This window comes from Salarias fasciatus, chromosome 2 (genome assembly GCF_902148845.1).
Source record: "Salarias fasciatus chromosome 2, fSalaFa1.1, whole genome shotgun sequence".
In the NCBI taxonomy this organism is placed as follows: domain Eukaryota; kingdom Metazoa; phylum Chordata; class Actinopteri; order Blenniiformes; family Blenniidae; genus Salarias; species Salarias fasciatus.
Genome location: NC_043746.1, coordinates 3,828,485 through 3,842,985, shown reverse-complemented (window position 1 = coordinate 3,842,985; position 14,501 = coordinate 3,828,485). Strand labels below are relative to the sequence as shown.

Below are 14,501 nucleotides of genomic sequence, written 5' to 3'. Positions count from 1 at the left end.
GGGAGGAGGCGTTACAGGAGGACACGAAGCTCCAGATAAAAGTAGATTTCCAAGTAGACACACATGAACGTTCCCCTCAAACAGGCGGTGATAAAGAGAAGGTTCTGGATTCAGAGCTGCCTCAGTTTCACCACAAGCGCTGCTTTATTTTCCCTTGTTTCCTTTTTTTTTTTTTATCTTCATTCTTCTCAGGCTTGCTAAATATAAAAGCATGTCTGCTCCAGTTACCTGGGACACATCCGCCTCTCTTTATGCTTCCGTTAACAAGGAATACCCCTCCAGCTCCGGAGGCTGACGCCGCTCTCATGGCCTAGTAAATATTTGTGGATGTGAACAGCTTCCAAGGTAATTAAGACTTTTAATGCAGCCTGCCATCAAGAAAAGCAAGAGCTCCTCCAAACGCTCAATTTCCAGCTTTTTTTTCCATCCCTTTATTTCTCATATAAATCTGGACGGAGGAAATATTTAGATAATCTCAGACTCCATCTACAGATAATGGACTTTCTTTGATTGACAGGTGAGTTCCAGAGATTGTAATGAAAAAACAGCACAGGAGGAAGTGAAGAAGAGAGGAAGGGGAAAAAAAAGCACCGTCACATAGTTAGGGTTTTAAATATTCCACTGAAAAATGCATGAGAGCTCCTCTGCCTTTGTAAAACATTTGCTGCAGTCCTGTGGCATCTCGCTTTCCGTCTGACGAACACGGGGAGCGCGCACGTTTGAGTCAGAGGCCAGGACCCTCACGGGGGAGGGGGAGGGGGAGGAGGAGGAGGAGGAGGAGGAGGAAGGGGAGGAAACCTGGAGAGACGAGAAGAAACACAGAGCGCCCGGAGGAGAGGCATCGTCTCTGTTACCTCAAATCTGAGCTGCAAACAGCAAACGCCCGCCGTATGAAGACGGAGCGAAGGAACGCCATGTGACGGGGAGGGGAGGGGGGGGGGGGGGGGGGGGGAGCAGGAGGCTGAACGGAGGCAAGAAAACACAGAGAGGCAGAGGTAATGGATGCAGGCAGACAGATGAAGATGGGGAAGGTGAGAGGAGGAGAGGAGGGTGAGAGAGGAGGAGGAGGGAGGGTGAGAGAGGAGAAGGCGAGTGAGGAGGAGGGAGGGCGAAACAGGAAGAGGGAGGGCAAGAGAGGAGGTGAGGGTGAGAGAGGAAGAGGAAGGGTGAGAGAGGAGGTGGGAGGAGGAGGAGGAGCACGAAAGACATCTCCACATCTGACTCCTGCTGAAGGCCCCGGGGGGCAAATCTATCTTACTATACTTAACTCACACTGCAGGGAGTCTCTCACTCACACACTCACACACACACACACACACACACACACACACACACACACACACACACACACACACGCCTACAGAGGTGATTCAGGAGGAGAGTTAACGGCCCGAACGCACTGGACGCGGAAGCGCCGCGCGCGGTAGCGCCGCGCACTGCGCTTCTGATCGCCTCCCATGTTAACCTATCTGACCGGCCGCACCGAACGCGCAGTGGAGCGCCGCGCGCGCCGCGGCTCGCGCTCTGCAGCGCGCCCGCTCCGCTTCGTTCTATTTTTCACGCGAGCCGCGAGCGCAGGGAGCGCCATGTGTCAAGCTGGATCAAGCAGATCAGACCAGACAGGAAGTCGGAAACAGAAAAGGCAAGAGAATCCGGTCAATTTTCAAAATATAACAAATTAAATAACGATTAGTTACGGGCGGTGTTGCTCGTCCGTCTATAATTTGTCACTTGGGTCTAATCACAAGACAGATGGACACACAAACAGACATACGCATGTACGCACCCACACACACACACACACACACACACACACACACACACACACACACACACACACACACACAGCGACAGACATTCACGTGATGCAGAAAAAAGAGGACAGGAGGAGAAAATGTCTCTCCACAGGTCACCAAAACACACACATCCATACTGGCAGAGCGAGACAGAGGGAACAGGGAACAAACGTGAAAACCGAGAGCTGACGGAGCGAGCCGAGTGCAGCCGATGTGTGACCAGCGCGGAGAGCGCAGGCGCCTCCAGTGCGAACAGCCAAGCGCCGGCGCGGAGACGCGCGCGGCGCCTCCGCTACGCTTCCGCGTCCAGTGCGTTCCCGGCGTTAAAGGGCCCTCAATACTTAACACGATAATTATGTACTGGTAAGTGTGTGTGTGTGTGTGTGTGTGTGTGTGTGTGTGTGTGTGTGTGTGTGTGTGTGTGTGTGTCCTGCTGCTTTGGGGAGACGGACTTCGTCCTGCTTCTTCAGCCTCCGTTTCAAGACTGAAGTCAAAGCTTCATCTCCATTTTTCTCCCCTTTTGCAAATAAATCCTCTGATTTTCCACATAATCTGGCAGGATGGTTCAAAAATGGCTGTTCTGTTCTGAGTAGATCTCCCCCCGGTGGCTGCTGTGTGTATAACACAGGAGATGAAGACAACCCTGAAGTTGCACATTAACTTTGCAGAAATCGTTGTTTATTGAAACGGATTTTCATTATTTATGTGGTAAAGCTAGGAAGTTATTACCCAATATATGAGTTTCTTTATTTGCTTTTTTTTTTTTCATCTTTGGACTTTTATATTAAAGATAAACGTACTGTGCTAAGAGGCGTTGAGCAAATGAGAGAAAGGGTTATTTGCATTGCCCTGGTGTGTTTCTGAGGGGAGATATGAGCTCATTTCTGAAGATTTCTGCCTTGTTTAAAGAGGTTTCTCAAAGCGGCAGTGCCAGAGGAGTTTACTGTGAGCAGGTCTGTGTGCTGCTGCCTGAGTGAGATTCTGTCCAAATGCTAAAACTTCAGCCTACATTAACAAAACAGGCGTTTTACCACCTCCTGGTCAGCCCTGCAGGCTCACCAGAGAGGAGAGCGTCTGAAGTAAACACATTTCTGAAAAGCCTTAAAAACCTTCTGACGTTTGTCAAACTCCTGAAACTAAATCCACCCATTGACTCAGTCCTGTATGGATCTCGCTGCCTCCAGAAACCTCAGTGTGTGACTCCTGCAGAGCTCAGCATGTACGTTCTCACACACACACACACACACACACACACACTCCCATTAATAAGGAAGCGGGCTTTAACTGCTGAGTCCCTGAAGCCTCAGTCCACTTCTCACATCGCGGCGTTGTGTCCGTTCCCCAGTGAGTAACGCAGAACCACGAGCTGCTTCGCCAGACGGCCATCCCGGTGGACCGCGGGCCACATGCTTGACATCGTTGGTGTTTTGAAGGTGATATTGTGTGTTTTTGAAGGACAGTGCTGTATTGCAGATACGATGTGAATTCATTGAGAATCCTCTTCCGTCTCATGTTTCACATCTCTGCTGCAGCAGCCAGTCATTTAGCCGAAGGTTCATTTTCTGTGACTATCGCCTGCAAAAATATGGAAAATTACCCATTTTTGAGTTAATTTGTGGTTGCGGGGCCTCGTGCCTGAAACCCCGGCGCTAACAGGGTCACGTTCTGGTTCCTGAGCTGGACGGAACAAATAAAGCACGAGTTCCCCAAAGTTAGCGCCGGTTATCAAAGCTTGGTTTCCTGCGCCGAGTGTGTGTGATTGGATTAGGCTGCGCTCTCACTCGGCGCTGACCCAGAATAATGGCGCGCCGGCACTCACCCAGCCTCGGCCGCCGCCGCCGCCGCCGCAGACTCCGCTCACTGTGACTGACAGAGCAGAAACAGCGGCCTTCAGACACCACCGAAGAAGAATGGAGGGAGCCAAAGGGGCTGACAGGAGCAGAGGGATGGAGGGAAAGCGGCAGAGAGAAGGACAGATCGGAGACTGGAGAGAGAGAGAGAGAGAGAGCGGTGACTCTGATCCTCAGCTGTGGCCAGATCAACAAGATTCGCCGTTTTTTTAATGCTCAACCAGTAAAATGTGGAACAGCTGCTTTATTATTATTATTTCTGGGATCCTGTAGCGTCTCTCTGTTGCAGCGGCGTCTCGTCTAAATAAATGTCACACGACCAGCAACAGCAAAACTTTACTCCAGGAAACCTGCCGGCGATCAGAAACGTTACTCTCCCCGGGTCAGAAGCTTTAACTTACAAAATGTGGGGAATATTTCTGCAGCCTGCGGCAGAGCTGATGACTGAGGCCATTAGATAAAAAATAACATTTCATTACAATTTGTCTCATTTAAAATGATGAATCACTGTGACTCAGACTCACGTTCCTTTCCTTTTTGATTTTGTCAAAAAAAAAATTTTTTTTGTAGATTTTGGAGAAACTGCATATTTAGGAATTCAAGCTTCGATATCGATCATATTAATTCTAATTATGAATCTGCCAGCTGACGCCATGTTGGATAATTTACACTTTACACATGAAACTGATGGCGGTTATCATATCCCCAAGAAAAAGGTCATTTGAAATGATAGAAAAGAGGGAATGTGTAGCATTTTGTGTTTTTGGAGGCAGCAGGAGGAGGCAGGAGGCTGCAGGAGGCTGCAGGAGACACTCAGTGTTCTCAGAGAGAAGCACTGAAAGAAGCCTGGTCTAATTGAAATGTCTTTATCCCATCACCTCTCCTCGTCCCTGCTTCGCTCCGCCGCCCTCTCCTCGGGGCCTAATAAGTAAAAAGCGTACTTAAAATTCCACTTTAAAATTGGCCTCCCGTTCTTCCTGAGCGCCGGCACGAGGAGACGACGGCTCGTTACTGACGGACGATATCTGGGGGAGAGCGGCTCTTTAAATGAGGATCATCGCTAACAGAGGCCCTCGCTGCTCCTTTTTGCTTCAGAGCAAATATTAGTAAATTGGTTCCATTTGGTTGTTTTCCTCTCCCTCCGCCTCCCGTCTCCTCTGCTCTGGGTTGGCCGCCTCCGTCTCTGCTGAGACTCCAGCTGACGGGATCTGGAGGCCGGTAGAGTCGGAGAGACGTCTGCTGGCCAGACGCCGTCACTTCAGCTGGATTCCTCACTCCGCAACCAGGAGGAGGAAAAGAAACACTATGTCCAATAATGTGCCTCATACTGATGGATTTTATTATGGGAAGCGGTGCTTACAAACTGCAGCTCAGAGAAATATTTCAATAAAAACAACATATAAGATGTTTGACAGGAGTCTCAAGATTAAAAAAAAAAACACATTTATTCCTCAGAATGTAATTCAAATATTTCAAACAAAACTGTCAGAACAGATCAACTTCCTCGTTCTTTTAAACCTAATTATATATATATATATATATATATATATATTTTTTTTTTTTTTTTTTTTTTTTTTTTTTTTACTTTTTTTTTTTTACTTTTTTCTTTAATATAATTTTTTTCATCAAATCAAAATCTGTTGTTTTATTTGGACATTTTATTTCTGATCTGAAGTTGTGGCGCGAGCCGTGAGTTTTAGACTCAGGGACTGTTTTCTGCACCTTTTTTGTCTTTAGTTTTTTAACTGATAATGAAAATCGTATCAAGAAATGACCTGGATATCAAACGATACCATCAGTGGCCACTGGGTGTCGCTATATTTCAACAGAATGCTGCTACAGAAACGCCTCAAATATTACCGGATTTGACAGAAATAAAAACCTCCACAGCAGCATTTCAACTCGAAATGATCTGATCTGCAGCAGAGAACAGAAACAGGACAGTAGAAAAAGGGTTTTTTTTCCATCACTTGATGCTTTTTAAATTGTTTCTACACTCAGTTGAAACCTGTCATGCCGGTAATGTGGCAGTTATAAAGTAGCTCTCTTCTCCCTCATGAGGAATTCTGATTGTAACCATGTTGGTGTTGGTTTTCCTGATCAGGCAGGTTTCAGCCTTTGTTTCCGTTCTACAGTATCGGAGCTCATTTTAAAAAGAAGAAGGCAAATATCTCACTATTCCATTCAGACCTGCACACAGCATGGCTGCAGAAATAAAGAAAAATGTGAATAAAGCTTCCGTTTTTTTTTCTTTTTTTTTTTTTTTACTCCTTGTGTTTTGAGTCGTATGAAATGCAAAGAAAAAAGTCTTTTCTCTTTTTCCCTCCGGCTTTCATGTGAACTCGCCGCCCTCCGACTCAGTAACATAATGAAATCTCTTCTTCTTCTTCTGTCTTTTGCCAGACTTCACAGAATATTCACAGGGTGAATGAACTTCTTTTATTTTCCAGTGTCTTTCTTTGACTCTGAATTCAACAGTTTCCTTAATTATTCAGCGAAGATTTAAAAAATATAGATGATTGATGAATTAAACTGCTTTTAAAAACGGTTAATTTCAGAGTATAAATATATAATCAACCCTCGAGGAGACGCTCTGCTGAACCCAGATCTTAATTATCTTTAAACTGATATGTGAAAAACAGAATATAATATAATAAGATCTACCTAATAGTACCGGTTACATAAAATTGAGAGAAAGTATGGATGGAGAGAAATGAGAGTAAACTGCTGACAGCTGTTTGTAGGATGGCTCCAACAGGGGGCGCCGTGTTCCCAGACGCTCCATCTCATCTGGAACCGGCTGCAGCACTTCTACTAAAAACAAAAGTCTGGTCACCTCCACGTCCTTCTCTTTAGTTTTTTAGTGCAAAGCTGAAAGTTACAGATAAAAATAAAGTAATGATGACCAGATTTGATCCTCTGGCCGGCCAGTTTCGAGCCCCTGAGCCACACGTTTCGCTCCCAAACGCTGCAGGATCTGAAGTGAAGCTCACACAGCAGGGATTCTGGGAAAGAATGGAAATAAAAACATTTCTACTCTAGAATCTGAAAGCTTGTTTGTAGCAAACACATAAACAGATGATGAATAGATATCTGAGAGATGTGAGACGATAAAGATGAGTTCGGCCGGACGTACGAGGCAGCGGGTCGACCTGGAGCTCCGGGCGGCGACTGGAGCGCCAGAATCCATCAATACGCCGTGGTCGGAAAATGAAGTGGTTCCCGGAAAAGTTGCAGATGAGATGGGCTGTGTGTGTGTGTGTGTGTGTGTGTGTGTGTGTGTGTGTGTGTGTGTGTGTGTCAGAGTGAGACAGTAATGGATCATATTTCCCATGGTGTCATTCAGCAGCCATGTTCCATTAATCTCCCATACAGTCATTGCTTATGATAGCACTATCATTCATTCCGTGTGCGTGTGTGTGTGTGTGTGTGTGTGTGTGTGTGTGTGTGTGTCACATGCTGACGTGATTTCCTCTCTCAGTCAAAGCAGCTCACTTTGTTTCAGTTCCCAGTCTCCAGTTTCACGATATTAAAAATGTCTCAGCTTCCTGTTCAAGGCGCCGTTCGCACGATAACGTTTCCAGTGGCAACGCACAGTTTCAGCTTACCGTTTCTAGAAAAGTTTTGCATTTACACCACGGCGTTTTGAAAACGTCTGTTTCACAGAGAAACAGCAGGAGCTCTGAAAACGCTGCAGGTGTCATGTTTGGCCACCAGTGGGTGCTGGTGGTTGTTTTTGTAGTAAAACTGAGTCCAGCAGTTTGCAGTTCTCCATTTATTTTAGTGTTTCTAAGGAACGCAAATATTTTGTGACAGATTATTTGACATACGTTGAACATGATTGCACAGTTTCACATTTTTTCCACGGCTTCAGTGTTTGACACAGGTGCACAAATACACAGGTGCACTAAATTTACTGCAACGGGAGAAAAAAGGTGTTTTTTTTTCTTTTTGATGTGTGACTCGTACACAACTACAAATCCCACTGTTCCAGGAGCTCAAACCTTTTCCACCAATAATCCCTTCAGTAATACCTTCCACACTTGGAACTAAAAGTGCCTGGAAGTGACTGTGTTGTCCTTGTTCTATAAATAAAGCAGGATTGAACAGAATTGCTCCTGGAGGCAGACGGCTGGCCAGATTTGACGGAGAAATACGGACCAGTCTGACTGTCCAGATAATGTCAAGCTGTCAGACTCGGGCTTTCAAGATACACCCTCACTTTCACAGGCCGTGGGAATGAATCCAAATCACGACGAAGTACCGAAACATGTGGTTAAAGCCGAGTAAAGACCTCAGTAAATAAGGCTCTGAAGTTGATTTAATGCTGTTTGAAATGGACTAAATGAAGCGCTGGTTTAAAAATGGATGAGTTACGAGCTGATGCATGACTAATGTTGCTCAAAAGCAGATCATGACATGATATGGGTTTACAACTTTGCGGAGTAGGTAGATAATACTGGTAATGTAACATCCAATAAATATTGTTCTATGCTAAAACAAAACATGACATAACTTGCCCAAAAGCACGAAACAACCTGGGACCCTCGACAGACTTTGTGTTGTAACTTGGTCTCATGTCTGCTGCTGACGTCCAGGAATATGAAAAACCACCAGCAACTGATGAATCCAGTGCTTAATGCAGTAAACAGAGCTGAACTGCAGCCGTGGCTCACGGGAGCCGGTCTTCACGCCATTTGTGGTCCGCAGGATGAAATGACTGACCGGCCGCTCCTCTCGTCCTCACAGATATGTACCGGCTGGAGCTGGCCGGCGGCCTCGGGGTCATCCTGCTGCTGCTGGGCGTCCTCACCGCTCTCTACAAGTGCTACAACCTGGAGATCATGCTCTGCTACCGGAGGCACTTCGGCAGCGACGAGACCGAAGACGGTAGGACGGCCACCACGGCACGGGGACCAAGCCATTCTGAAACGCTTGCTGTGTGAAGGGGCTGCATGGTCCTCTCACACTCACAGATCACAGTGACAAAGACAAATAGAAGGAAAACGCTTGGTTTTGATGTTTTTCTATCAAGAGATGTAGAGAATCAGCGCAGCAACACACCGTACTGTTCAGTTCCTTTGTCTTGTCGAAGGAGAGGCGAGACTAAAGCAGAAAGACCCAGACTGAATCCTGGAGAGACTCTCATTGCTCCGCTGATCCCCGGTCTTGATATCTGAGACGAGGACGGAGCCGCTGAAGTGTCTCTGAGTCGCTCAGAGTCGTTTCTGTCCGATCGCGGCTGTCGCCGAGATCTGAGCCTAATTCTGTCTCCCTCTCTCCCTCCGCAGATAACAAGGAGTACGACGCCTATCTGTCCTACACCAAAGTGGACCTGGACTCTCTGGGCAGGTCAGGCTGTCTCCGTGTGCGAGCTGCTAATGTTAGCATAGCGCCGCTAGAGGCTAAGGCTATCGAGGAGGAAAGGCTAGAACTACTGGCTCCTATCAGCCGGTTCATGTTAGAAAACGTTGCTTTGTTCCGCCATGTTTACCGTCCCCTGTGCCAGCAGGACGAGCAGCGACGAGGAGACCTTCGCTTTGGAGATCCTGCCCGACGTCTTGGAGAAACACTACGGATACAAGCTGTTCATCCCCGACCGAGACTTAATACCCAGCAGTAGTAAGTGTCAACCTCTGCTTCACTCTGTCGCTGCACAGCGACGCTTAATTCCCTGTTTTAGGGTCTCTAAACCTTCAGATGACCAATCACTCAACATAAAAACTACTTTTTGAAATGTTCTGCTGAAGACTGCATCGTTAATCAGAGAGGAAATAATCTGAAAGAAACAGACAGGCAAAGACAAACTGGAGGGATTTCTTACATCTTAGCTGCAACGAAATATAATAAAAAAAAAACATTGAGGATTCTTTATTGGATGCATTTTACAGCAGCAAATTACAACAACGGAATCATCTTGAAATTGCACCTTTTATCTGTGGAGAGTTCAAAGTTTTCCCGTCGTAATAAAGTTTCCCTGCACTTCTTTGCACGGAAACGAAGAGGAATGATTTGGATTTGAATGTGTTTTTCTGGATGTCTTCCATGTTTCTGTGTTTCAATGAAGATACGAAGCTTCAGAGGTGTTTTTATATATATTTTTTCCTCACTGAAATAAAACATGAAGCCATTATCTCCTGCACATTTGCATTTTCTAACTGAAATCACATTTCCTCTTGTCCTAAAAAAACAGAAAATATTAATACACTGTCAGAAATAGCATTTTAATGTGGCACAAAAGCATGAGACCAAGGTGGGTTTTGCATTGTTTAGCATTTTCTCCTAAAAATGCATCAATAAATTAGCTTAAATGTGGTTTGGTAATGAATATTCGTGCTCCACACGGCCTGCCCTCAGCTGAAATTATGCCTCTTTCCTCACGCAAGGTTCCGAAACATGACGTCCGCCTTCAGATGAGGGTTTCTTCTCTTTTGCCCCAGAAACATCCTGAAAACAAATGTCCAGTGTGCATGGCTGCACCGCCAACTTTGATTCCACAGGTCAGGGAACCGGCGCAGAAGCACAAACTCTCCTCCCTTCAATTATCCACTTCGCTTCGTCCCCCGAAACCAAGACGGGGAGAAAGAGCGGCGGCACGGCGAGGAGGGGGCGGGGTCACTGCCTCCACTTATTTTATTAATTGATTTACATAATCCCCGTCGACGGAGCGGGGCAGGAAGGCAGGAGGGGGGAGACGGCAGACCGGAGCGGAGGGGGGATCTGGAGATGTTCTGTACTATTTGTGAACCTCAAATTGAGCGTGAAATTGCAATGTGTTGTTGGAGAGTCGCTGTCATTAATTTAGTTAGCGAGAGAAAAGATGGCGCTCCGTTTCCACGCGACCCACAAAGGGAGCAGTTTTCATGTGGAATCAGCCTTTAAAAACCGACTGAACATTCAGCCCTTTTTATGGCGATGACGCCTGCTTCTACGAGACTGGAGATTCTTCCTGAAATGTGCCAAGTCTGAGGACGCCGCATGGTTCAAACACGTTTCTATTGCATGTTTCATATGTAAACAGAAACAGCTCTCTCAAGACAAGAAAACACTAAAAACTAACAAAAAAACATCGAGAGGAATTTTCTCCATGTTTCTGCCTCCATTTTAATGACTTTCTTCTCTGTTTGATACAAATCTGATTGCTATCATCACCTCAATTCACTCCTAAGATGCAAAGGAAGTTTTGCATTTTCACTGGAAAATATTTCACCAATAGAGCCTTTATGTAAGTCTTTTAAACAAAAAAAAATTGTCAAAAGACTAAAAAGCAAAGTTCAGAAAAGAGAAAGAGAAAACCATAAAATATTTATATCTCCATCAATCTTCAACAAACGCAGTTTAAGCTCGTTCTTTAGATGGACGATGTACAACTATTCCTGCTAGATGAAGAAGGCTCTTATTTGCTGGCAGGATTGAGTTTTTCGGTTTCTAACGCTGCTCTGTTCTTCCTCCCTCCATGTCCTTATCTTCCAGCGTACATCGAGGACCTGGCCCGCAGCGTGGAGCAGAGCCGGCGGCTCATCATCGTCTTGACCCCGGAGTTTGTCGCCAAAAGGGGGTGGAGCATCTTCCAGATAGAGACACGCCTCCACTCCATGCTGGTCACTGGGGAGATCAAGGTGCGGCAGCGAGCTGAAAACACCTGGTGTAGTCTGTTGCTTCGCTGTCGTTCAGAGTGAAACGTTTCTCCTGTTGGTGGATCCAGGTCATCATGATAGAGTGTGCAGATCTGAAGAATGTCATCAACTACCAGGAGGTGGAAGCACTGAAACACACCATCAAGGTACGCATCAGAAGGGATGGACCAGTGGAGGGGAATGATGAGAGAAACAAATCAAAAAGAGAAACCTTTCCCTTTCTGTAGGTGTTATCCATCATCAAATGGAGGGGTCCCAAGAGCAACGAGCTGTCCTCCAAGTTCTGGAAGCAGGTGGTCTACGAGATGCCTGCTAAACGCAGAGAGACGCTGTCCCGGCGCCAGGTACTCCTGACCTGTCCTCTTAGTGTGGAGCTTCACTGGAGCAGCTTCTCATGGTTCAGGGTTTCCAACCCTTCTTGACCTTTACCGTCAACACATCCGGTGGATGGCCCCGGTTCTCCTGGTGGGGGGGTCGCGGCGGTTCTCAGCCACGGTCGTCCTTTAGGCAAATTCCCTTTCATTAAATCCTGAACTCTCGGACTGTTCCCACTTCCCATCACGTTCCTGTCAATCACTGCTCCTCACGATGTTTTCATTACAAGCATTGACAAATGAAGGCATTCACACGGTGAGGGATCCCTTGCTTCTGTTTTAACCAGTGCTGGGCAACAATTACATTTCTAAATCGCGATTAATCGCATAGTTTTTCTTTGATTAATTGCGCTTAATCGCATTATGTGCAAAATACAATAATAAATTAAAAAGTACTCTGTAATGATCATCCTGCCAACAACAGGGACAGCATTTTTTTTTTTTTTTTTTTGACAACAATTTTGCAAGAAGCATAATTTTAAAATAATAATTTACAATTCATCAAATTTCAGTGCCTGAAAAAAAGGCCCAGCGGGCCGAAACATTCCGCCGGCAAAACAGGTGATTTAAGTTTAATTTTCATTTTTGTCATATTTGAGCTCCTTATTTCTGTTGGTGCCTTATACCAGCCTTTTCCTCGGGATTTTCCTGATAATTCGGCCGAGTTCAATATGGCAAATAATGAGGAATGGGCCGTGTTTCACTGCTAAAAGCGTGTGTGTGCTTTTCTGAGGCTCAGCTGGAGCGCGGTGTGGGACTGTCAGGCAGGACAGGTTCGGCTTGTTGTATGGCAGCGTTCACTGAGACACATGAGCGTCCCGTGTAAAGAGCAGTCAGAGGAGTGTGTCTCGCTGAATGGCGAGCGTTGGTTTCTCTGAGTTCGTGAACTCATTTTTGGATTTTTTTTGTTTGTTTCTTTTTTGTTACGAAATGAATTTCTGAATTCATTAAAGCAGTGAATCACAGACCATTCAAGCAAGTGTGAACGTCTGGTACAATTTCCAGACATGCTCTGCTTAGAAAATAAGTCATCTTGTTATATCTGAGAAAAACAATTTGTTTTTAATAAAAAGAAAATAACTTAAAAGAAAAAAAAAAACATACATATATTAAAACAAAAAACAAGGTAATTTATTTTGCCCTAATTCAGTGTGATACGCTTCGCTACAAAAACAGATACTGCAGCATATTTCCTCAGCCCTTTCAATCTCCTCATGGCCTGTTCTCATTACGTGTAGCTGCAGATATAAACATGAGAAAAACACAACCTCTTGCGTGTCCGGGAGCCGGCATAGCGATGCGATGTAAATGTTCCCTCCCCCGAGGGCGCACGCCCTCGCCACAGACAGATGGCCTTTCAAATGTCTGCTAAACACATGTAATGTATGAAAACTGGAAGCATTGTGTACATGTTTACCATGTGTTAACACCCCGGGTGGTGCCTGCCCTGATTTACAAATAAACGTCCTCCTGCTGCACTGAGGAACAATCGTCGAGACGTGGATCCCGCTCTCCTGCAGCCGTTACAGTGAAATCCACCTCATTCTCCCTACAATTTAGACTAATCTCAGGATTTATTGTTGGAACATATTGAGAAGCTACATCACCAGGAAGTAACACCAGTTTAAAGCTGGGGTTGGCAATCTTGGAAAACTAGCATGTAGCACAAATGTAGCATCTCCCCAAGGCTCCGCCCAGCTCCACCCAGCTCCCACCCCATTGGAGGAGCTCCCGTTGGGAGCGGAGACGTTTGCGGCGCTTCCGCGTCCAGTGCGTTCCTGGCGTAACCTGTCCTCAGCGCTTCGTTTCTTCGTTTTTCTTTATTTGCACTACGCCAAGTTATGGCGCACTCAACGGTAAGTAAACCCCCAAAACATTCTCCGCCATTCTGCAACGACGGTCCGTCCTTCTACACGTGCACTGAACCAGGGTCAGTGCACGCCATTGACATGTACGCGCAGGGGGCAGGTTGAACGGCGAAGGGATTTGATTGGTTTACAACCAAGGTGTCCCGGCAAGACTATTGGTTGCTGTTTTTCCCGTTTTCTTCCTGCTGTAGATAGCAGATATTTTCCAAACTACTTTTAAACCACGCTATGAATTGCTTCCCATCGGGTCATAAAGATCATTCTAATCAGTATTTGAAAAAATGTATCTCATTCAGATCGCCAACCCTAGCTTTAATGCGATTCGAATCTTACGATTCGCTGATGACGCTGATCTATTAATTACAAATACTGAAAGTTAACCCTTGGGCTTCAGAGATGCTACTGAAGCCTGTGTGAAGTAAAATCAGCACATAAAAAAGGAGATGATGTTCAACAGTGAGACAAAATATCACTGCAAGCATGAGTGTGTGGATGGAGAGAGAAAGAGAGTCAATGAAAAAAAACTTTTACAGATCTGCACCTTCTGTGTATTATTCTACAATATTTAACCTAAGGCAGAATTAGAATGAATTTTCTATTTTTTAATCTACTCACACACTGAAGTGGCCCTCCAGTGTGACGGCACTGCCAGCACTGGCATCCAGCTATTTTGTGTTTGGCACCCAAGCTTCACTACAAGACCATAACTTTAACTGCTGTGGGTTAACAGGATAACAGATGGTGGATCGACTGCTGAAATCTTTTGACTCGGGCACAGAACTCAGCTTCCAAAATAAGGATCAAACTAAACGGAGTCTCTGGTGGGAGCCATCCTCCTGTATGGGGGGACTCTTAATGCAGACTGTAGATGCCAGATCCAGATTCAGCAGTTTTATTGTACTGTTTCTGAAGAGATCATCAAATGAATGTTTATGTTCTTTGCAAAATCACCTGGCAGGCAACTTCTGTGGTTTTT

At 45.7% G+C, this 14,501-nt stretch overlaps 1 protein-coding gene across 1 annotated transcript in view; it reads left to right on the top strand.

Annotated features, from left to right (window-relative positions):
• The window catches only part of LOC115395533 (X-linked interleukin-1 receptor accessory protein-like 2), a 382,855-nt gene that overhangs the window by 366,688 nt on the left and 1,666 nt on the right, over nt 1–14,501 (top strand). The window contains exons 10-15 of the mRNA XM_030101111.1: nt 8,396–8,536; nt 8,938–8,998; nt 9,159–9,268; nt 11,120–11,265; nt 11,352–11,429; nt 11,511–11,627. Of these exons, the coding sequence (XP_029956971.1) occupies nt 8,396–8,536; nt 8,938–8,998; nt 9,159–9,268; nt 11,120–11,265; nt 11,352–11,429; nt 11,511–11,627 (653 nt within the window). The remainder of the gene's footprint in view (nt 1–8,395; nt 8,537–8,937; nt 8,999–9,158; nt 9,269–11,119; nt 11,266–11,351; nt 11,430–11,510; nt 11,628–14,501) is intronic.